This window comes from Enhydra lutris, unplaced genomic scaffold, assembly GCF_002288905.1.
Source record: "Enhydra lutris kenyoni isolate GAN:26980312 unplaced genomic scaffold, ASM228890v2 scaffoldscaffold20, whole genome shotgun sequence".
NCBI classification, from domain to species: domain Eukaryota; kingdom Metazoa; phylum Chordata; class Mammalia; order Carnivora; family Mustelidae; genus Enhydra; species Enhydra lutris.
In genome coordinates, this window is record NW_019154104.1 from 28950008 (window position 1) to 28974039 (window position 24032).

The 24032-nt window shown below is 58.7% G+C and overlaps 1 protein-coding gene across 1 annotated transcript in view; it reads left to right on the plus strand.

The window, feature by feature from the left end:
• Positions 1-7014: 7014 nt before the first annotated feature.
• The window catches only part of LOC111148526 (echinoderm microtubule associated protein like 1), a 177947-nt gene continuing 160929 nt past the window's right edge, over positions 7015-24032 (plus strand). Inside the window, exon 1 of the mRNA XM_022505153.1 lies at positions 7015-7156. Coding sequence (XP_022360861.1) covers positions 7129-7156 — 28 coding nt within the window. The 5' untranslated portion in view covers positions 7015-7128. The remainder of the gene's footprint in view (positions 7157-24032) is intronic.

Here is a 24032-nt window from a genome sequence, read left to right on the forward strand (position 1 = left end):
ATGGCCCACATGTACCCTAGGCACACCCCACTAGGTCCCCAAGCCAGCCACCCCACGCCAACCCCCAGTTCTCCACCAGCACCCCCTGCTCCATGCCCTACATCCTGCCATGGCTCAGCTTGGCCCCACAGGACAGAACTTCCTTCAGTGTATGTCTAAGAGGTCCACAGGCTACCAAGCCTCAGCACTCCAGGGGCATGACCTGGCATTGCCTGGAGGGGTCGGCTCCCACTGGAAACTTCAAATTGCCTTTACCATGCTCTGACTTAGCAGATATCTATCCATTGCTGAACCTGAGTCTTCACATCGTTATTTCTTCAAGTCCTCCTGAGTATGACCCATTTCACAGATGAGAAAGTTAAGGCCACAGCACACAGCCAGGCCATAGTGGAGTCAAGACTCAAACCTGTAGCCCCTTGCACTCTGGCCTTCCACCATCTCAGCAAACCCTGTTGCTGAAGGCCTGGGCTTGCCTCCCGGGGCTGGAGGCCTGAGGTGAGTGGGAAGAGCAGAGCCTGCGTCCTGCCCCGCGCTGCTCTGCTGTCACCGTCTGTGGGTCAGTGCACCTGTCCTGACCTTCCAGAGCCACTTTCTTCTGGAGCACATGGTTCTCGGGCTTGGCTGCGTCGATGAGTCGCTTGGGCCAGCTGGATCAGCCGCTGGGGTGGGACCCCGAAGCCTGTCCTGGGCCGCCTGGGGAGACTCCAGTGTGCACAAAGATGGTGTCAATCCTGGGGACCCAGGCCAGATGGAAGGGATTAAAACCAAGGCCTTGCAGCCAGGCTTCGTGGGGTCAAATCCAACCTGCACTGTCCCCTTTATGTTTATGCGACTTGGGCCTCAGTTTCCCCGTCTGTAAAGGAGGACGGATGATAGGAGATCCTAAGACTGATGGGAGAATTAAGAGCGTGAGTATCTTTATCGCTTGTGACCTCTCGGGAAGGAAGGGCTTTCCTGGGGGGCCAGGCTGTGCAGTTCCCAGAAGAGCCACAGGGTGGCGTCCCGGCGCAGCTCTCGGCTCGGCGCGGCAGCGGCAGGCCGAGTGGGCGGTGCCTCCCCTTCCCGCGGGGACTGGAGGCCCGGAGGGGCGGGGCCCGCAGCGGCGCAGGTCCAGCCTCCTGGGGGCGGGGCCAGCCGGGAGGGCGCAAACTCCGGCGGGCCCAGGCGAGGGTGGTCTGTGGGGTCCGCCGGCCACTCGGGTGCGGATGGGCAGGCGGGCGTCGCCATGCCCCTGTCGCAGGTGGGGCCGCCGAGGCGCGGCAGCGGGTGGGGCCCTAGAGGGACAACCACGCAGGCCGGCGTGCCGAGACCGCGACCTCTCCTGGCGATGGGCTAGGTCTGGCGGTGGGACGCTGGCCAGTCCGGGGGGAGCTTCGGCAAGAAAAGCCCCGCGGAGGAGAAGCACACTGAGAGGGGGACAGGGGAGCAGGCGGCTTCCTCCTGCCTGGGAGAGCTGGTGGGGAGGGCCATTCGGGGCGGAGCTGCTCTAACACTTAGCATGCTCTTGGCCGAACTGAAGCCACCACCAGGGCCCTGCTGCTTGAGGGTCCTTGAAGCTGGTGATGAGGGCGCCTCCCGGGTGGCCTGTGGCCAAGGTCAGGCTGGTGGTTGGACCCGAGAGCCTTGGCCTGCCTGCGCTGGGGCTAAGCCTGGTGCAGCTGTGGGAGGTTTTCTTCCTCTCTGCTGTGCACACTAGGACAAGAGGCTGGCTCTGGAGTCACCTAGTGGCCCTGCTGGGCCTCAGAGGTAGCCAACGTGAGTGGACAGAGGGCCACAATTAGCTGACCCCCCCAGGCAGGTTCTGGGTGGAGCTTGGCCCCTCCTGATTGTCTTGGCCAGTCAGGCATGGTGTCCTTTATGGTGGCCCAGAGTTTGGTAGGGCCACCCCGGTCAGCCTCATGAACAGTATGGGTGTATGTTTCCTGCCTGATTAATGAGAGAGAACACGGCCACCTGGAGGGGACCTCAGGACGGGAGCAAGAGGGCGCTCAAGCCCTCCCCTCTGCAAGGACGTTTGCTTTCCTCTGGGGCAAGAATCCTGCCTCTTCAGCAGGCTTCCTGATGAATGTGGGACCCAAAGGAGGCTCTCACCCCCCTGGGGCAGATGACTCCTAAATCCACATGTCTGCCCGGAAGTCATCCCGGGCTCCAGACAGCCTTGGGCATCTCCGCCTGGACCTCTAAATATAACCCGAGCTTGGGGGAGGGGCAGACACTGGGGGTATTTCTGGCAGGGAAGGGAGACTTGTTGCCCGAAGGCCATTTCCCTGAATCAGGGCTGGGGTGGGCACACGTGGGATCAAGGCCCTTCCCTGGCCTGGAGCTTGAGGAACGTTCGTTTCTCCCAGAACACGGCTTCCCCCGTACTTCCTGTCCTTGCTTGAGGAAGCCATGGTCACCCCCCTGGTGTTGCCCACCTTAGGTAGTCCCTGCTGGTGGGCTGGACCCTGGGCCAGAGTAATCACCGCCCTGACGAGGTAGCCAGGGGCAAGTGTGCCAGTACCTGCAGGGGCACCCCAGAGCCCCAACCCACTGGCAACCCTCACCCTACTGTGCCGAGCTCCCAAGCCTGACCTGGCGGGTGGTCCTTGGGCCACAGGACGGTGAGGCCAGGCAGGAGCAAGGGGGACACTGGGGCCTTCTGTGCGGGCGCCTGGCTCCCAGGTGGGGTGTGGAGGGTCCCCGGGTCAACGCTGTGCAGACAAGGCCTCACTCTTCCTGTGGGGGGGTCTCACCCCTGCTGTGAGCCCCAGAGCCCAAGGAGGAGGCCAGAGCCTCCCCAGCAGCTCCATGTCCCCGGAGCCACTCCCACCCCTCACACTCCCCAAACGAGGGCTGCTCCTTGGCCCCTACCCAGAGGTGAGGATGTTGCCCGGCAAGGAGCTGAGAGCGGCCCCCACCCTCCTACGCCAGGAACGCATCCTGCTGCTGGACCCCCCCTCTCTGAGCTTCTCTGCGGGCTGCGAGCATGGAGGCTGTGGGGCTCCTCCAAGGCCCCCTGGGCGGCCATCAGCCTCAGGCACCTGTGCTGAACAGGGACCCCCGGGTGTGGGAAAGCAGCTGCAGAGCCGCACCGCACGTGTGTATCTGTGTGTCTACTTGTGTCTCCGTATCAATGTGTTTCTGCAGCCTCTCTGCCACGGCCTGTCTGTCTTCCTCTATGTGGGTCCCAGCGGCCATGCCTGTGTGTCTTAGGCTGCGACCTGAGCTGTAAGGAGGGTCTGTTGGAACCTAAGGTAGCAAACAGACCCCGGAAGGGTCCTGAGGCCCCGCGGCGCCCAGGCCCTCACAGTGCCGCACGCTTCACCCTCCCTCCGAGGTCAGGGAGGTGAGGGGCCCTGCCCGAGCTCACACACCCAGGAGGCCCCCAGTGTGGACATACACTGTCCTTCCTCATGTCATGGCCACTGAGGGCCCAGGCGAGGCTCTGTGTTCAAAACTTTCTTGCCTCTCTTTTGTGGGGGGCCCAAGGCCCAGGAAGACAGGATCTCCAGCAGGGAGGAGTTCCTGGGGCCCCTGAGACCAGCAGGTGTCCATGTGAATCTGGGGTGAACAGGTGAGCAGGCAGGAAATAGGCCTCCTCCCTGACCCCAGCATGCTGGGGCGCCCCCCCCACCTTTGATCAGGCCAGCCCTGACCCTCCTTTTCTCCGGCGCCCTCCTTGCAGCAGCGGGGGGGGGGGGGGGGGGGGGGGGGGGGGGGTGTTGCCCTCCCTTGAGACCTTGACGTGAGGCAGGGCCTGGAAGGGGCCTCGCTCAGAGCTGGCCCCACTGTAGTCCAATAAATGTGTTTACACTCCCCCCCCCACATCCGTGCTCACCCCCCCTCCCCTGCACGCATACACGCGCTCCCACACATAGATGTGCACCCGCCTGTGCTCACTTGGCCCGTGCCCACCCACGTGCGTTGTCACACACGTGTTCACCAGCGCACACACAGCCACACGTCTGCACATGCGTGCCGTGGCCCATGGCTGCTGTGGTGACCTCAGGAGCAGAGGAATCGAGTTGTTTTTTTCCCAACACATGTTCTCACAATAATAAAACAACCAACAGGAAAGTGCTTGGGGTCGGGGACAGGAAGGGGATGTGGCCTGTGCGAAGGGAGCCAGCTCTAGCGGGGGGACACTGGCGGTCTGTTCGGGTGGGACTCGGGGGGCGGACAGGCTGTTGGCCGCAGGGTGGGGAGGTAGAGAGCCCCTCCAGGGCATCTGGGCCTTGGGGCTCATCCCACCTCAGCCTCCCACTTTCGAATGAGAAGCAGAGGCTGGGGTGGGCTTGTCCCGGTCTCCAAGGAGGGCTGGCAGAGTGGTGCTCGGCCCCGGGCGCTCTGACTCTCCGTGCATCCTGGCCGCGGTCCTGTGGTGGCCCCAGCAGCGGTGGAGGTGAGGGAGGGCCTCGGTCTGGGACGCCAGGTGGCTTGGCGGGATTCTTTTCTGTGGCACCACCAAGTGTGTCCGGCCCTGGGCACAACCCAGCCCCCCTGGACTGGGCTACTGGCAGTCAGCGGACACCCGAAGGCGCATTCCCCATGTGCTCCTCTGTCCACCCGACTCGTGCCAGGTTGCCTCAGAGCAGGTGCTACAGAAGATAAGGGCGGAGCGTGGCCCCCTGGGACCAGGCACACCTCTCGCCAGGGACTCTGAAGTTCTTCCTGCCCTCAGCCTGGTCCAGGGCCAAGTACACAGGAGGTGCTCCTACATACTCCCCAGATGCAGAGGCAGAGGTGCGGAAAGGGGCCACGACCTCCTGGGCCATCCCAGGAGCGGGTCTGACCCCACCCAAGGGCTGAGTGGAGGGCTTGGCGGGTGGGCTCCGGTGCCCCTTCCTGGTCCCGCACCTCCCTGGGGATGAAGCTGCCCCTTGCAGAGATGGCCACACTGTTGCTGGGCTTCATCTCAGGTAATCCTCAAAACCCAGCAGGTGAGACTCCGCCCCCTGTGCAGGTGAGGACGCCCTCAGGAGCCTCTCCTCTCCCTGCTGACCTGCATCCGGTTTCCACTCACTCCCAGAGCTGCCCTGGAATGGGATCTGGTGGTGGGAGGGGAGGAGGGCACTGCTCAGGGTGGAGAGAGGGGGCTGTGGGCTTCCAGAGACAGCCCCAGCCTTGCTTCGTCTCTCTCTCTCCCTTTTTTCTTTTCTCACTTAAAAATCTCAGGAGGGACCCACAACAACTGACAGTCCTTGTTTGCCCACGATTGAGGGTTCCCAGGAGACAGGCAGGACTTCTGGGGCCGAAACAGGGCAAAGTCCATGGAAACCAGGACAAGTTGGTCACTCTAGAGGGGCCCCAAAGGCATTGAACCAACCCAATCTGATGCTTGAACTCCCTCCCCTGTGTCCTCTTGCAGTGGTTGTCCAGCCCTGTTTACATACCTCCAGGGATGGTGAGCTCATTATCATACAACAAGAGCCAACCAAGAGGTGCGCAAAACCAGGGCCAGGCACTGACTACAGTGAGGGCACATTGTGCAGCAGAATGCAGGGGCCCCTGGCCCACCTTCAAGGACAGTTAGACAAGGCTACACAGAGGAGGAGAAGGGGGAGGAGGACAGGGAATTCCTGACCAAGGGAACAGCACAGGCAAAGGCCAGGAGGCCTGGAACAGCCTTACAGGGATTGATTTCCTATGCTGTTATCTCTGACAGCTAGTGTGACTCTGCAGGTCTCCCCCACTCCATCTCCAAAAGGCAGTCCTTTGGAACATGGTGGCCTGGGCCCTCCTGTGTTCATCCCCCAGGTGTCTGAGCTGGGAAAGGCCTCAGTGTCTTTGAAGGGCTGCTGTATGCCTCTGATGCTGTTCCACCCCCCTCTCATTTTTCTGAGACTCATGGACCCTTGAGCACCAGGATCTGCCCCCTCTTCCAAGAAGCCTCCCCTGATGCCTCCCCTTCTACAAGTACCAGCCTCCTCTCCTTGGGATGATCGTGACCTCCAGCCCCTGCCAGGGATGCCCGGCGGTCTCCAGTCAGGCTTCCCCAGTTCTTATCTTCGCACCTGCTGGTCTCTTCCTGGAATGCCCTCTCTTTCCCTGAAAAAGCTTTTGTATTCTTCAAAGACATAACTCAAAGGTCAGCTCTTCCAGGAAGCCCTCCCGTATCTAATTGGGGTTGATTACCAGCTTCTCTCCTTTTTAAGTCATTTCCCTCCTTCTGTGCCCTGCAGGCAGAACCAGGTAGACCTTGAGCCCTAAGGGGGCCCAGTGATGCCCAGCCCCAGGGTGATGTCTCTGGGAGTGGAGCTCAAAGCCCTCCCCTTGCCTCATTGCCCTCGTCTCTGGCCCAGGCCCTTGTGGGGACTCAGGAGAAGGCCTGGGCTACCTCTTAGGCAAGCACACAGCAAGTGCATACTAAGCACTTGCTGAGATGTTTCCTCCCAACCGGTATTTCCTGAGTCCCCACTCTGTGCCCAACACTGGGTCACGTGGCTCCCCAGGGCGATCACCTCCATCCCCCTCCAGCACCCCCAGCACACGAGGAGCAGTTGGCACCCAGGAGGTGCCCAGAAGTGGCTGCTCTTGGTCTGCCGGACAAAGGCAAGGGCCATGCCTTCCCGTAACCTTGGAGACAGACAGTCGGGCTCCAGAGTCTGGCTCTGGTCACACCCCTCCCTGGCCGGGTGGCCTTGGGTGGGTCATGGCTGCTCCGGAGAGCCGAGTGAGAGGACACGTGTGGCAGCACCAGGCGTGGGCTCAGTGGGCGGCATCACTCTTTTTCTACAATGGCCATAAAAGCCCCTCACCAGCGCTGTGGGTCCCTTCCCAGAGAGAGCGACACAGGCACTCTGGGGTCTCCAGGGCTGGGGCTGGGGTCTTGGGGACTGACCAAGTACCCAGGGGTGCAACAGTTTCTCAGGCAACATTCCGAGGCTGCCCGGGAGAGGCCCAGGGCAGGGGAGGGCAGGGCCCAGATTTATCCACCAATCGGGCGGGCTCCTGGCTCAGGAGCCTGTTCTTATCTGCCCAGCCCAGCATGGGGGGGCCGCTGGGCGGGCTGGGGCGGGACGCTGCCTGGGGACTGGACACGGAGCAGGCCCGGCAGCCCCAAGCCCCACCAGGTGGGTGACAGCCACTGACAGCTCTGAGCGTCCCTGCAGGCTGGTGGCCGACTGCCCGCCCATCTCCTGCACCATGTCGGACGGCGAGGGCCCCTCGGCCGGTGAGTGGCAGTGCTATATTTACCCACCACGGCTCCGGTTGCAGGGCCAATGCTGCTGGGCGCCGACGGCACTGGGCGCCCCCACCCCAGGCTGCAGGCAGCTGTGGGGCTGGACCCCCTTCCTCCTAGCGGATGCCTGGGGTGGGCGGGGGTGGGGGGTTGCTGCGCTCCTGGAAGGGGAACTGGCCTTTCGGAGCTAAGTTCTGCTGCACCGCGAGCTTCCCGGTGGGGCTGGAGCAGGAAGCTGTGCCCGCTGCGAACCCCTCCCGCTGCTAGCCAGGGAGTCGGGGGCTGCCCCACGGCGCCGCGGGCACTGGACTGTGCCTGGGCATGGGGAGCCACGGGCCCCTGGAACCGCATGCAAACAAGTGTGTGTGAACATGTGTCCGGGGTGGGGGGGCCTCCAGCTTCCATCTGATTCCCCAGAGGTCGGAGACCTTTGGGAAGTTCGGAGGCCCGGGTCTGCTCGCACAAGGCAGGCCCTCCAGGAGTCCCCAAATCCCCTAGGTTGGAAATGGCCGGGGACACAAAGACAGAGGGCCAGTCAGATACTGTGGTCTGCACACAGACCGTCTGCCCTCCCCAGGGGACTGGCTGCCTGTGCGGCTGGCTGGCCGCCCTCAGCTCCCGCAGCTGAAGGCAGGTTCTGAGATGGACATCCCTCGGAGCTGGCCACAGTGGGGCCAGGGCTGCAGACAGCCTCCTCCAGGCAGCCCGGGTTCAAATCCCCAATTCTCTCACTTCTAGATTGGGTGACTGACCTGGGGCAAGGAGCTTCCCTGCTCTGAAGCTCCGTATCCCCAAGTGAAAAGAAAGGCAGCGCCAGCCCTCCGCGCAGGTGGTTGTGAAGCCTGAATGTGATAACGGGTGACCGCCGATCTGTATCGGGGCACTCAGTCATGGCCTCGCGGAAGCAGCAGGTGGAGAGTCCCGGGCAGGAGCCGGTGTCTCCTGGTCTGGCCGCTCCGGCCGCGCCTTCTTGCCTAAGCCACTGCACGTCTGTGTCCCCTGGAGTCCTTATCTGTCCCGCAACGCCACGCGGGGACATGCCCAGACAGGTCAGGCCAGGCTGGGGGTCCTGGATTGGTTGTGATGGACAGCAGTGCGGTCCTCCGGGCAGGGTGTCTGATAGACAGTCCTGGCGCCTGGGCCGGGCCAAGTCAGATTTGGAACAGAGAGAGAGAGAGAGTGTGTTGGGGAGGGGGACACCAACAAAACTGGCCTGACCTCACCCTCTTCCGCCAGGCATTAGGGGTGCAGGCTGCCAAGAATTGTCCACCGAGGAGCCGGTATGTGGGGGCGGGGGGGCGGCAGACAGGCCCTTCTGGCTGGTTCCGCCAGCACCTGACACAAACCCGGAATAGCTCTCTCCTTCCGCCAGGGACACAGCCCTGCTTTTAGCGCTGTAAACCCCCGCACAGAGAACGATATTTCAGGAAGCCGGAACAGTATTTAGCCTGCTGGGCTGACGGGATGGGCGCCGAGCATGTGCGTGTGCGTGTGCGTGTGTGTCCAGGAGGCGAGAGGAGACACGGCCTTTATGCCCCTGTACAGTATAGGAGAGGGTCAGCTGGGCTGGGGCCGGCAGGCGCGGTGGTGGCTGTGCCCACCCTGGCTGGGCGGGTCACCTGGGCGAGCGTGGGACTCGGCTTCCTGTAGGGCACTGTGCGATGGTTTTTTTCTCTGCTGTGCTGGACTTGCTGGGGAATCTGGTTGGCAGTAGAGGCAACACCTGGGTGCAAGGCGTGTGCATGTTTGGGGGGTCTCCTAGAGTGTGTTGTCTGAAGGTCAAGACTTTCTAGGATTCCAACCCCATGGCAATGGTTGGGTCCAGGAGGATACCGTGAAATATTTCTACCTCTTTTCAGAAACCAGTCCCTGGGCCTCTGTCTGTAGCAAGAAAGTTCTCAGCTGCCCAGCCATGACCTGTGTGACCGTGGGCAGGTTACTGAAGGTCACTGGGCCTCAGTTTCCTCATCTGTCCAGTGGGCACAATAATAGGACATTAGCTCCTCAAGTCCCAATGAGGATTAAGTGGCAGAAAGCATATAACCTGCTTGACATAACGCCCGTCTTACTGTTAGCAGGTGTAACTGTAATTACCGTCCCCTAGTAAGTGAGCTGCAGCCAAAGAGGAAAATGGAGGGGACAGACTATGTGCTACATCTTGTCCTGGCCACCTTGGAGATGTTGTTTGATCCCTGGAGGGTGTGCATGAACTCCACCATACAGGTAGGGAAACTGAGGCTCAGAGAGGCAAATAGACTGGCCCCAGGTTTCCAGCTGGTACATGGCAGAGTTGGATTCGAACCCACCTCCCCAGACCCATCCAGGAAATCCTACCCTGCTCGCCCACAGGTGGGGGTTGGGGAGTCTTGTAGGCCCTTGTGGTTCTCATCTGAACAACAGCCCTTCTCAGGGCTAGCTCAGGGCTAGCTCAGCCAATCCTAGCTCAGGATTGGCTCCAATAATTTGGAATCTGTGCCAAAAAAAATGTGGTACCTTGTTAGGGTGTCCAGAAAACTGCACGGGGCAGGAGCAGAGTGGCAGGCGGTCGGCTCCAGGACTTGTGGCCCTGCGCCTGGACAGGGGAGCCTGGAGGCTAAGGTTACCACGAGGCAATGTTGTATTTATAGTAGGAAGCTGCCTGTCCTGGGAGCTGCCAGCCCCACACCCGGTCCAGGGAAGGGGCTTCCCTCACAGCTGTCTGGATTCTAGGCCTGGCTCCGCCCCTGAGCGAAGCCCAGCACAGGACGGGCCCCTTTCCCATGGAGACTCAGTTCCCCCATCTGTAAAATGGGGCCCTACCATGTCCCTTGCTGGGTCTGGAGACAGTGTCTCTAAGGGCTGGTGTGGCCTGGACGGAGGGGCCGGAAGGTGCTGGCTCCAGGCACTCTGGGTCTGTTGATTGTCCCTTCCTGCCTTTGACTCGTGGCCGGCCCCCTCCCCTCCCGGCAGAACTCTGCAGGAAGAGAATCCAGCCTCTGCCCTGGCAGAACCCACGTGTTTGGGAGGGCTTCCAGCAAAGCTGTTTTACAATTCCAAGCCCCACAGAATAGGCCGTTGTTATTCTCAGCAGAGCAACGAGGGCAAGTCCCTCCGAGCCCGGGGTTCGAATCTCGACTCTACTGCCCTGTCTCCCGGCTCTGTGGCCTCAGGTGAGTCACTTAGCCTCTCTGAGCCTCAGTGGTGGGTTTCCACTCGCCTTGCTTTGGCGGGTATGATGAGGACGTGATGAGGGCTCAGCCAACAGAGTGACTCCCTTTGTCTTTCTGCGTAAACTCCCACCGAGGCCATGGCCCCTTGGTTCATTGCAGTAGATAGTGGACAGACTAGCTACTGCCTGTCCCCCTGTCTTTATCCTCTCCCTCAGCTCTGCAGCTCCTGGACTTGTTCTGAGCAATTCACTCAGGGGGCCAACAGCTCTCTGGGGCCCCCCCAAAGGTCCCCATAGTTGGCTCCCCAAGTGTCTGTCTTTGCCTGGATACAAGGGTTTTTTTCCCAAGGGCGGAGGGCCTGACATTGCAGTAGGCCACCCCATATCCCACTCACTTCCTCCGGCATCCCCAGAACCCAGAGAGAACCCCACTTCCTTTTCCCTCCTCGTCCTGGCATGGGTTTGAGTCTCCTTGTTTACCAACTGGCCTTGGGGCCTGCAGCCGTGTCTACAAAGAGATTTAAGCAAAACATTTTAATTTAGGTCCTGCTCTTGGAAAGGAAGTGTCTTCCCCCAGGAGAGGCAGGCTTGGTCCCAGGGTCTCGTCATCTCTCAGGGTGTCCCCTCCTGTTGATGAGGGCTTCCCTCTTTCTAGACAGGTAAGTGGGTTCGGGTTTCATCTCTTGGGCAATAGGGGTCAGCGAGAACGTGAGCTGACAGTACCTGGATTGCTTCAATGTGTGGGGGGCAGGGACCAGAATCTGGAGGCCAAGAGGCCCAGAAGGAGGCTGGCAAGGATGGTCCTGGGGAGAGAGGCTGAGGCTGACTCAGGAGGCGAGGGATGGGGGAGTAGGGGACTAAGCAACTGAGTGTGGGGGCAGGGAGGCTGCCTCCCCCATCACGGAGGTCCAGAGGACAGATGCTTGTCTCTAGGGGACTGGGGGTGACCTGGCAAGGGCCTAGAGCTGGTCTGTAAAAACACATGGGGGTCAAAATAAAAGACAGAAACTGGGGGCACCTGGGTGGCTCAGTGGGTTAAAGCCTGGGCCTTCGGCTCAGGTCATGATCCCAGGGTCCTGGGATCGAGCTTCGCATCAGGCTCTCTGCTCAGCGGGGAGCCTGCTTCCTCCTCTCTCTGCCTGTCTCTCTGCCTACATGTGATCTCGGTCTGTCAAATAAATAAATAAAATATTAAAAAAAAAAAAAAAGACAGAAACTGGTGGCCAAGGGGCATCTGGGTGGCTCAGTCAGTTAAGCGTCCGCCGACTCTTGGTTTGGACTCAGGTCATGATCTGTGGTTGTGGAATTGAGCCCTGCCTTGGGCTCCCTGCTCAGTGTGGAGTCTGCTTCAGATTCTCTCTCCCTGTCCCCATGGGCTCTCCCTTAAGTAAATAAATAAAATCTTAAGAAAAAGATAAAGGAAACTGGTGGCTGAGATGAGTTAGCGATACCCATTATCATCCAATCCTGATTTCAAATCTTTGCATTCGTCAACACAGACCCTTTGTTTTTTACTGACTATAGGGGCTGGGATAGACTCACTGTGTGCTGGGAAAAAAAAAAAAAAACAAAAGCAAAAAACAAAACAGATAAATCCCAGTGGCTTAAAGCAACAAAGGTGTATTTCCCGTTCATGCAAAGTCCTTTGCGGATCTGGGTAACTCCTGGGCGGGTTGCCTAAGCGGGAGCTCAGCCTGACGCCTCCATATGGACCCATGCTTTCTGGGTTATGAGGCCCGGCAGAGAGATAGAGACACCGCGCTGACAAATGCTCCCATGCCCAAGTCGCCCGTCCTGCCACTGCGGGCATTTCATTGGCTCGAGCGAGTCACATGGCCACAGCTAATGGCCAGGGTGTGGGGGGGGGACTGCTCTCCATTTGTGAACGGCAGTCATATCCGCCCCCCCATGGACTTTTGTCCCCAACTGACTTAAAAAAAAAAAAAGTAATCCATTTTAATTATGAAATGTTGGGAGCGTATCGTCGGAGCCGCGGTCCTTAAGCATCTGAAATGCAAATTATGAATCATTCCACCATGCAAGTCACAAAGCAAGGGACAAGATTTTTTAAAATGTGTTCTTTCCCACAGATTTGAATTTGCATTTAAAAGCACAGACATAAGCGACTGAGCGATTGTGTCACCACGCCAGCAAGGAAAAGCATAACCAAGAGAAACATGAGCCGTTAATTGCCGCGAGGCTCCATTGATTCCTTATTTGCTCGCGCACCGGAGGGGGTACTGGCCGGACAGCTCCCGAGCCCGCTCGGCCACCGCAGTCCCCTGATGAAGAGCCGGAGTCTGACCTCAGGGCAAATGACGGTGGGAATAGATGGGGAGGTGAATTAGGGGTCCGTGCGCCATCTCTCTGAGGCAGGCGCTATTTCCTTGATCCCGCGCCACCGCACCACGCAGAGGCTCGCTGTCCGTTTGACGAGTGGCCGCACGAACGAAACCAGCGTAACAGGAGCGGGGTGGCCGCGAATGCCACGTGTCGTTTCGTATGAGATGAGACCTGGCTTCAAAACGTTTGCAAACACTAGAGGTTGTCTCTAAGCCTTTCCGTAAGGGTCGATGACGTCAACCGAATAGCGAGAAATAAAGCTGGAATTTAAAACATTAATATTAGTAATTAAATATAATTTTTATTCATCGATTAATATCGATTAATATTATAGTAATTAAAATAAGTTATATTAATCGCGTTACTAAAGCTGGTATGGTAGGACTCCCTGCTGGGGATCACATTCCCCTGCAGCCCAGGCCCCCACAGTCCAACCTCTAAGTCAGACTGTTTAGAGAGCTCTCGCTCCAGTTTAAACACATCTTCTAGGGTTCCCGCCTGATTTATTTCAGATGGAAAAATGTGTCAACGCATGGTGCAGTTGCAGAAAACACTCTCCCTTCTGCTTTTCTCTGGAGGGGCCCGTGGTCTCCCTGGACCACCTGACTTGGCGGTGCTTATCAGGCTTGTCCTGTGTGCGTGAGTCCCGCCAGGCCCTGTCACGTGAGGGGAGAGCAGGGGCCCTGGCTCGTGGAGGCCCCTAGGGGGCAGCTGGCCAGGGGACTTGTGCTCAGGTCCCTCTGAGTCCCCAGCAGTGCTCAGGCTGCAGGCTCCAGGCAGCGTACTGGGGCCCACCCCGGCACTGTAACTTCTGGTTCTGGGAGCGGCGTTACTGAGCGGCAATTCATACATCTCCCACAGCTCGCCCACCTCGAGTGTCCAGGGCGGCGGATCTTACTCCATTCCCAGGGTTGTACCACTGCGCTCACATAGCCCGCTTGGGGTCATTTTAATCACCTCGGGAAGAAACCCCCACCCCTTTGCAGTCCTTCCCGGCGCCCCAGCCACTCATGTCTCTGTCTCTGCGGATTCGCCGTTGTGGCTGTTTCATTCTTATAAGCAGAATCGTGCAGCGTGTGGCCTTTCCCCTCGCGGGATGTTTTTAGTCTCCCCCTGCGTCTGCGTCCGTGCTTCATCCGTCGTGTGGCGAGAACACACGTGACTTTATCCAGTCACCAGGTGACCAACATTTGGGCCATTTCTACATTTCGGCTGTGATGACCAACGCTACCGCGGACACGAGCGCATGACTCGGGACAGATGTCTTCATCTCTCTCGGGCGTACGCCTCCAAGCAGGCTTGTTGGGCTGGAGGGTGTCTCCATGGCACCTTCCGAGGACCCCTGGACCGTCTTCCGCAGCGACAGCACCCCAGGGGTGCACGAGGGCCCCCCTTTCTGCACACCCTCACCGACGCTGCTTGTTACCTGTTTGATTCCGGTCATCTGAGCAGGTGGGTGTCTCACCGTGGCGTTGATTGGCCTTTCCCTGCGACTGGTGGTGTTGAGTGTCTTTTCCTGTGCTCCTTGGCATCACCCGCTTGGCTCTGAGACCGTAAGCCTCAATGTCCTCATCTGCAAAATGGGGACTGGGGCAGTGCCTGCGTCCCAGGCTGTGATGAGGATTCACTGAGATCATTCCAGGGTCTTGGCCCAGAGCAGCTTCCTAGCAAATGTTTCCTGCCCGAAGCTGTGGTCTGGGCTTACAGGGCCTCCCCTGAAGGCTGGTGAGAGGGAAGGAGTCGGAGAAAGCTAGAAAACTGGAAGTTTCTGCAAGTTCCAAACCCATTTAGGAGAAGGACAAATCTCTTCGGAGAAGGCGGTGACTGACACGGGTCCAGCCTTGGTGATTTCTTCCCCAGTTGCTGGTCTGGGCTGGCCAAGTGAGCCGGCCACGTCTGTACAACCCAGATGAGGCAGGTGTCCAGACCGCAGGCTCAGGGAAGATAAGCCTGCCGGCCATTCGGGTTTCGGGCTAGGGACACCTGCAAGGTTTTCTTATCTTGTTTGGCCTCCTCCCCTTGACTACTCCCCAGGCTGGTCACATTGCCCTTCCTGGACTTGCAAGCCTCCGTCTGTCCATGGAGAGCTCTGGAAATAGGCCAGGAGCATCCTCGCACGAGCTTGGGCAGGAGCCTGGGGCCTGGCGGAGGTGCTGATGGGATGGTCAACCTGATTGTGTGGCTGTAACCTGAGCCGGGAGCTGGGTGGGAGGTGAGGGAACACAATCACCTCATCACAGCGGAAAGCAAACCCGGCTCCAGATAGCGAGCTCATTAGGCTGCCCCGGAGGGAACAATTCCAGTTCTGTTCTGGGCCCAGTGGGAGAAAGGCAGAGTTCACCCCGATGGCCCTGGGGCAGCTTGCCATCCTGGGTCATGCCCCAAGGGGACTCCAAGCTCTGGGGCTGGGTGTGGATGCTGTCACTGTGTCCACGGCCCCTCGGGGCAGCAGGCGAGAAGCAGGGACTAGAGTGTGACTGGGAATCAGTGAGACTGGCATTGGCGTTCAGGCTCAGCTACCCAGTGCTGTGTGACCTTTGCAAGTCACAGAACCTCTCTGGGCCCTTGTTTGCTCATGTGTAAAATGAAGCTGATGGTACCGTATAGGGTGGCTGTCAAGCACGAATGGACGAGTGTTCATGGTCAAGGGCAGGGTGGGGGCGTTCTAGAGATGGGAGTGAAGGTTCGGGTCAACGCACTTGCTTCCTTTCCGGGGGGAGTGTGCTCAGGAGAAAGCAGGAAGGCGGGAGGGAGGCGGGATAGGGCTTCAGGTGAAGTGTAGCTTTATTTTGTTGGATGTCTGTACACTTGAGTGTCAGCCCAGTGAAGGAGGAGACCAGGCCTTTCTTGTGTGTGTCGGGGCGGGGGGGTCATCAGTCTGGCTGTGGCTCTGCATTTGCTTCCCGGGGCTCCCGTGACAAATGGCCACAAACTTGGTGGCATGAAACCACAGAAATTAATTTTCTCACCGTTCGGGAGGCCCAAAGCCTACAATTAGACACACTGGGCCGAAGACCAAGTGTCAGGAAGGCCCTGCTCTCACGGGTGAGAATCCATCCCTGGTCTCTTCCAGCACCCTTGAGTGGAGACCGTGTCCCTCCGTCCCTGTCTCCTTGGTCACATTGCCCCCCTTCTCTGCATCAGATCTCTGTCTGCCGCTCTCCCCTAAATACTCTCGCCGTGGCATTTAGGGCCATCTGGATAAACCAGGAGAGTCCCTCCCCCCCCTCCTTAATTTAATTACATCTACGAAGACCCTTTCCCCATATATGGTAACATTCCAAGGACCTAGTGAGTAGAGTTGGCGCCTTCACCCTACTGCAGGCACCGACACAGATGCCCGAGAAGCTTGTGGCCTCCCAGGGCTCTGCCTGGGGACCCAGGGAAACAGCCCGAGGGGCTTAGACCCCCCCAAGGAAAGAGCTTTGCGCCCCATACCTTCCTGGCCTCTGAGCCCTGCTCTTCTCCCTCCCTCCTGAACCGCCATTGGCTGCTGCACCAAAGCTTGACCAGTGTCGGGGGCAGATGTCTCCCCTTCCTTTCCGCCCCTGTGAAGAAAGTGGTTGGTGGCCTGGAGTAAGCAAAGGTCAGTGCGAGAGGGAGCCCGGTGGGACCTGACCGCAGGAAGGAAGAGATGCTTCCTTTCAAAAATAGCATGTTAAAAAAATTAGACTTTTTGAAATAGCAGGTTTTTAAAAAAAAATAGCGAAGCCTGAATAAGGAAATAAACCCGAAATTATGTGGGTGATGGATGACGTCCTCAGGGAAGCCGAGAGGGAGCATGAGTGAGAACCAGGCCTCTGTGGGAGGCACACGGCAGGTGACTGCATCTGGCCGAGCCTCAGTTTCCCTGCCTGGAACTCAGGGCCTGCCTGAGGGTGGCCAGGAGAAGGAAGGGGGAAGGTTGCTTGGCAGGCAAACACCTGGAGGGGGTCCTGCCTGCAAAGACAGGGGTGTCACCTCCTCCCCTGGGGAGGCACCCCCCACCACCTGCCTATCCCACGGGGCGCCTCTCCTCCCAGCCCTGTGGCCCGAGCCCCCTGACACTTCAGCGGATGGGACTTCTTGGGGACTTTTCTCCACTGGAGCGTGGTCTAAGCCCCTCGCCTGGCACACACAGCTTCTCTAGGGGACCGGCCAGCCCTCCCCCACCCTCCCACCCCAAGTACAGTGAGGAGCTAGAACTCAGCACTTTCTGGGCCATTTCTTACCTTTTGGTTCCTCCTCCGGGAACACCTCCTCATCCCTAGCAAAGCCTTTCTTCCGTCCTAGCCTCTCCCTTCCTGCCCTGCCCCTACAAGATGGTGACCATTGTGAGGGCGGCATCCACGTCTGAGTCCGTGCCCAGCAACTGGCACATAGTAGGTGCTCAGCAAATGGCCTCGTCATTCCCCCCACGCTGCTGGCTGCTCTTCCTGCAGCGGCCTTTACGAAGGAAGCACTAGAGTCGAGACCCGTCCAAGGCCCTTCTGTACACCCTGTTCTCTCTCCCCCATAGTCCCACCACCAGGGCTTACCCTCACTCCCACTTTATGGACAAGAAAACTGGGGCTCAGAGGGTGTGGATCATCACGTGCCTAGTGTGAGGACCTCCCTTGTCCCTGCCCTGTGTCACTGGGGTTCACAGACAATCCCTTCCCTCTCTGGGCCTCAATTTCCTGATGTGGGAAGTGGGGGTGCTCTCTGAAGCCTTACCCCTGGAGGTGGGGGCACAAGACACCGCCACACTGTGTCCCTTCTTGTGACATCCCCTTAATCCTGGGGCAGGGGTGCGGTCTGCAGGGGAGAGGAACACCTCTCAGCCTGGAACGCCGCCTCCCCCACCCCTGCTTCCCCCAACACTGGCATGCGTGACTTCTGGGTGAGGCCAGGCCTCGACTCCCAGCCTGGTCTGCCCGGGGTGGGGGCTCCCCATGCTGGAGGAGAAGAGGGGGGAAGGGTGAGGCGCAGGCACTGCAGACCGACTCCCCAGGGCTCCCTTTGGTGGCCTGGCCTTCTCGTTTTCGAGCTCTGCTTGCCCAACTGTAAAGTTAGAGGTTCGGGGGTGGGTGGGCCGGGTTTGCATACACAAAGTCACTTGTTTCTTGTTTTGAGGACTGTTGAGTCAGCTTGCCGTCCCAGGGCAGAGAACACCGGCAAAGCCATCCACCCACTGAGTGGTCTGAGCAAGCCTCAGTTTCCCCACCTCTAAGGCGGGACTGGTAGCAGCTGGGCTGGGATGTGCTACGTGGACCCAGCTCCCCCACACCCCCACCCCAGACCCCTGCAGATGGCAAGCGCCTGCCCCTCAGACACCAGCGTGGTTACAGGAGGGGACAGGTGGTCACAAGGAAAAGCTGTAAATCTAATCGGTCTTTTTAAAAACATCTAACAGCTCTTAATCCTGCTAATGGTTTCTCTTCCTTTCATGAGAAGGAGGTCCAACTTGTGGCACTGGGCCAGGAACAACAAGCCTTTGTGTTCTTTTGGAAAATCGAGATGCAGCTCAGAGAAGGACGAGTCAGGTGTTGGCGCCTTATCTCTCCTGGCAAAGCCTGAGCCTCTGGGCCAGGTCCCCGCTGGCTGCCGAAGGGAGGCGTGAATAATGGAAGGGCTGGCGCTGGGCCCCCTGCCACCAAGGCTATGTCGGGAAGCGGAGGGAGGAACCATGGGGATAGGCAGCCTCAGATGGCATTGGGCTCCTAAAGGCCCAAAAGGTCTTGAGGCTGGGCTGACACTGGCTCTGAGAGGCCAGGTATCTCTGCATTCGGGTTCCGGCGAAGGCCCTGGGCTTCAAGCTCAGATTACACTGGCTGTGTGTCCTTGGGCAAGACGCCTAACCTCTCTGAGCCCTCGCCTCCTTATCTATGACATCCCCACCTACATCTTGTGATGGTTTCAAGGGCTCCAGCAGGGGGTCTGCGGGGTTCCTGGTACACAGTAGGTGCCTCACAGTGGCAGCCATAAATAAAAGCACTCAAGGCAGGGCCACTTCCCCTCTGGGGAAATGGGGGGCTTTTCCTGGTCCCCAGAGCTTGTAGGACTCCAATTCTGATTTGCACTGTTGCTGATCAGTGGCTCAATCCCCATAGCCCCCTCGCCATGGGGATGGGGCGGGGAAACTGAGACGCGTCCGTTGGTCAAGCAGGGGCTGCCTGGAGGAGGTGTGCCTGAGGAAGGCAGAGGGCAGGAGCCAAGCCCCAGCAGAGAGTTGGCACAGGGGTGAAGAAACTGAGGCTCGGAGAGCTCAAGGAACCTGCCAGGTCGCCAGCTGGTGAGGGGCCGCCCTCTCCCCGCCATTACTGTACTCAGCGAGGGGATAGCGTCTTGACCCTGGGACGGCTTTCAGTGAAATGGAGCTCCGGAAGGGAATTACCCTGGGTGAGGTCACCAGGCGCCATCCGTCCAAGGGTCAGCGCCTGCCCTGAGGACCCTTCCCCGTGCTGCTGGAGATGGCACCACGGGGAGGGGTGCTGCTGCTGACCCCCATCAGTCCAATTCAGGGCGGCTCTCGGTGTGGGATGCCAGGCCCAGAACACGGGCAGGAGCACGGCGCCAGGAACAGGGTCTGCGGCGAGACCCCCCACTGATAAACTGGAGAAGTCACGGGTAGCAGGTCTGGCCCCGCCCTGTGCTGCAGGGAGGTGGGAGGGGAGGGCTGGCCCTCAAGGCCACTCCGTCCCCGCTCCAGCATGAGTCACTGCTCGGCTTGGGGCCCAGGCAGCCAAGGGAGGCCTCTGGCCGGGGTTCCCTGAGGTTAGCAGCCTTGGTGTCCAACCACTCCTTGGTGTTCCTGGCAGGCTTCTGTTCCTTTAAGAACCTGAACTTGAGATGCTAGGGTGGGTGGTGAGCTGGCTGGAGCTGGGGATGTTCTAAACCTCGCCTTAGAGGATCGCGGGCCTAACTTTTCAGTGCCCTAAATGTACAGCCTGGAGTTCTCAAACTTTGGTCCTTACAGCGGCGTGGGGTGGGGGTGCTGCCCGGAACGGTGCATTCCTGAGCCCCACCCAGGCTCCTGGGATCTGCATCTCCGGGCTTCCCCTGTGGCTCACGGTCCCAGTCTCTGGCCCCCGTTGGCCCATCTCTGAGGTTCTCCACACCCTCCTCGTGTTCACGCTCTCCAGTCCTCACATGTGCTCCTCATCCGTATGCTCACGCCCACACTGCCTGGGACAAGTGAGCCAGACCTGCAGACACACACACACGCACACATGCACGCACATACACCCAGACCGGTCACACAATTTGCAGGGCCCCGTGCAAAAAGAACACGCAGGCCCTGTTCAAGAATCATCAAGGATCCCGAGGTGGTGACAGCAGGACATCAAACCAAACCTGGGGCCCCGGGTGACAGCAAAGGTCACACATCAACAAGGCCAAGCCCTGCGTACACGCAGGCCACACACCCTGGGGTGCTCGTGGACGAGCCTGCCCACCGCACACACACACGCACGCACACGCACACGTGCACACACACGCCTGTGCACACACACGCACGCTCACAGGCACACACACATGCTCCTGCACGGTGAGGCTTTCAAGACTGCTTTTTATTGGGCTCCGGAAGTGGGCTGGTTGATGTTTACTAAAGCAGAATCAAAGTGGAGTCACGTGTGAGTTGCTTGTAAGCAAGAAATGCCAGATGGGGTATTAGCTGAATCACTGTCTCGGGTTTCGTGAGTAACATTTTAACCAGGTTGTGACTAGTTTGGGAAAACTTCTACGCTCCCTCCCACGCCTACCCCAACATCTAAGTTAAACCGGCCCTTATTTCACACTTCAAACGCCACAACGCGCACCGAATAAAATGTCGACTTCAGGATTTCTGCGAACAGGTTTCTCTCCCAGACGAATCCAGAAGTGGGAAGGGGAGCCTTCCTGCTACCTGCCGGCCTGCGCGCCCGGTGAGGTGGCCTTGGTCTCTCATCTGTTCGTAAGCCCCGGGCTCCCTGCCCCGAGCAGAGTCAGGGCTTTGGAAGGGAGCGCTTAGGGCTGTACAGATGCACCTCGGAGATGCTGTGGGTTGGGCTCCAGACCGCCGCGATATGGGGACGGTCACTATAAAACGAGACAAGTGCAAGTTTTCGTTCGCATGGCATATATAAATGATCTAGGAAGTGTCCAAGAAAACAGCGCACGTACCTTCATTAGAAAATATTCCTTTCTAAGAAATGCTGACCACGCCGAGCTTTCAGTGGTGCTGATCACTGAGCACAGATCCCCTGTTTTTCTTAAAGATTTACCTATTTATTTATTTTAAGAGAGAGTGTGTGAGCACACACAAGCAGCGGGGAGGGGCAGAGGGAGAAGCAGACTCCCCCCTGCACAGGGAACCTGATACAGGCCCGGATCCCAGGACCCTGGGATCGTGACCCGAGCTGAAGGCAGACACTTAATCGACTGAGCCATCCAGGCAGCTGAGCTCAGATCACCTTAACAAATACAAGAATAACAAAAAGAATAATGAAATTTCTAGAGAATTATCAGACCGGGACCCAGAGACACGAAGTGAGCGAGTGTGGTTGGGAAAATTGTGCCAGGAGACTTGCCCGACACAGGACGGCCACAGCACTCCAGTTTGTAAAGATCGCGGCATCTGCCAAGCACAGCAGGATGAAGGATGCCTGTGCTCGTCAGAGCCAAGGATCGCACTGATTGTCAGACACACATTCTCCTCTGGACCACTAGGAAAGAGAAAATCCGCCCTTCATACCCCGACGCCAGCCGAGGCGTTGATGGGTGAACTCGCTCCGGGCTCAGAGGCGCTCAACTGTGAAAAGCGTGTCTTAGAGTGGGTGCGAGCAGGGATCAGCCTCCCAGTCCACAGATGGGGAAGACTGAGGTCCAGACAGGGTAAGAACCTGCCAGGGGGCTTGTGGGCTCCTGCTATTATGTGAACAGAGCCTTAAGAGGGCTTATTCCAGAGTTCTACCCACGACGCACACAGCGTTGCTTTTTCCGGGCTGAAGGGAGACTTGCCTCGGTTTCCCTGAAATGCTACTGGTGCGTCCCTCTCTGTGCAGCCTGGGGGCTCAAGGGTTCCTACGGTGGAGGCTTCGTTCTTGCATCTCCCCCACATTTGACCAGAGGTAGGCACAGTTGGGAGCATTTTCTTCAAAGCAAGTTTTAGAGATAATAGTAATTTTGAGGACTGAGTCCTGCTTTGAGCCCAGCCCGCGGCTTCCCATGCAATAATTCATTATGGGAGATTTTTCAGAGACAGCCACTGGCCTTGGAAGGCGATGAGCTCATGAATATGCATGATCTCGTCCTCATAAATTATGCATTCGATAGGGAGGCTTCCTGGGGAGGCCAGGGAAGGCGGGGAGTGCTTGGTCCCTACAAGGCTTGCTCACAAGCCCTTCTTGTAAAGCCCAGACTCTGCATGCCCTCCCTCACCGTGACAATGAAATTGCGGGGTGCCGCTGGGGTCTGGTCTTCTAAGAATCTGGAGTTTACTTGGCTGTTGCTTCTTTAAACTGGCAAGGCTGGCGCAGCCGGAGGGGGCAGAGCAGGTGTGCCCTCAGCACCCCCCAGGGCACTTGCTTCAGAATCACAGACCTTGATAGTCTGACCGCGCAGTCTCCCACAGCTGAAAAGCTGGCGCCCAGACGTGTGATTTACATGTTGTTTAGATTTCAAGGGCTCGTCTCCCTCTGAATGGGAGCGTGCTCCGGTCCCAGGGGCCCCGGCATCTTGCGATAAGCCCTGGGCTGAGAGTCAGGGTAGGACCCAGGTGGTAGCAGGAAGGGAAGGAGGTGTCTGGAGAGAGCACAGGCACTGCCCTCCCCCAGAGCCCCCGTCGGCCTCCCAGATGTGTTGCCGTGTGAGCAGTGGGCACATGGGCAGTCAGGGCTCAAGGTGAGCTCTGCATGGTCTGCTTGGCTGGATGGAGGCCGCCCCTCCCCCGTGTCCGTCCCTCCTCTTGCCCAGCTGCTGACCCCTGGGCCCATCTTCCCCGGGGCTTTCCGGATGTTCCTCCACGTCTTACGGGTCACACCTCAGCCACCCTTGAGGATAGTGCTGGGCCAGGGGGGTCGTGTTTCTCTGTCTACGTCCTTCTGGAACTGTCAGCTCCTTTTCTGCTACTCACAACCTCTGTGTGTGGGCACGTCAGAGCAGAGCCTTCCTTTAATTCCCACCTTCCTGGTCATGGCCCAGGCCTCAGCCGGAGAGGGAAGGGCCTGTCCTGGTGAGTGGCTGGGAGGCGGCACTGCAGGTTCAGAGAGCGCTAACGGAACACGGTCTCCAGCCCCGCAGCCGTGGTTGAAGCCCCGGGCACGTTTCCTTCTCCCCTCCTTGCAGCAGGGCCAGAGGACGCCCCCCAGAACACTGCTAACGTGCATGGATGGAGTGCTATGGGCCTAGGCTGAAACCATTCCATCTTTCAAAAAATAAACTCCCAAACGTGTACAAGAAGCAAAACCTCTATGGAAAGTTAGAGACGCAGAGAACAAGAAACCACTATCACGGCGGTCCCTTCGTTTGGAGATGCTGTGTGCTGGCCTGCGGGCTTCCCTCCCTGCCACGCCTGTTGCTGAGCAGGACGGTCCCCACAAGCCACCCGTTAGAGGGCGTCTCCCGTCCCTCGGTCTCACCATCACGTCCTGAGTGTTTCTCATGTTGCTGTGTCATCTCTAGAATTACTGCTTCTAATGACTGCAGAACCAAGTGCCTGGAACCATTCCCTTCTGTTTGGGCGTTACTGCGAAGGGTTTTAAAAAGTCACTGCTCAAAGGAAATGAATTTCATCCATCTACTAATTTAATTCTTCTGTCGTGTCACTAATGGAGGGCACCTATCGACCCGTTCCCTCCTCCACATGACTAGCCTCCCACGGCAGGAAACGCGCTTCCCTCCCCAGCCTCACTCTAAGGGCCTCGAAGACAGGATGGGGGCCCGCTCCAACCCCAGACGCACGCTCACAGCCCCACTGCTCGTTTTGTCCCCACCGAGGAAGCGCCCATCCTGAGCCTGACGGTCCCCACACCGGCATCACCCGTCCCACATCCGGCTGAGCAAACCGTGTCTCACTCTGTCCTTGTCTTCAGCCAGTACGTACAGGGCGGGGGTTCAAATGCTGCCCAAGGGCCACCGATGGACCAACACCCGACCCCAGGGAGCCACAGGCAAGCAGGGGGCCATCCAGCCTGAGGGCTGACGCCAGTGGAAACTGGTGGCCAGTCAGAGAAACATCGCGGAGGTCGAACCAACTCCACGACTGAACAGATGTGGGGATGGGTCGGGAGAGGGACCCCACCCCCTGGCAGTGACCTGGACTGTCGGCGTCTTCACCGTCCCAGCAGGGCAATAATGCCGCCTGCGCCTGGGATTCCTCGTAAGTGTCCTTTCTTTTTTTTTTTTTTTTTTTTTTTAAAGATTTTATTTATTTATTTA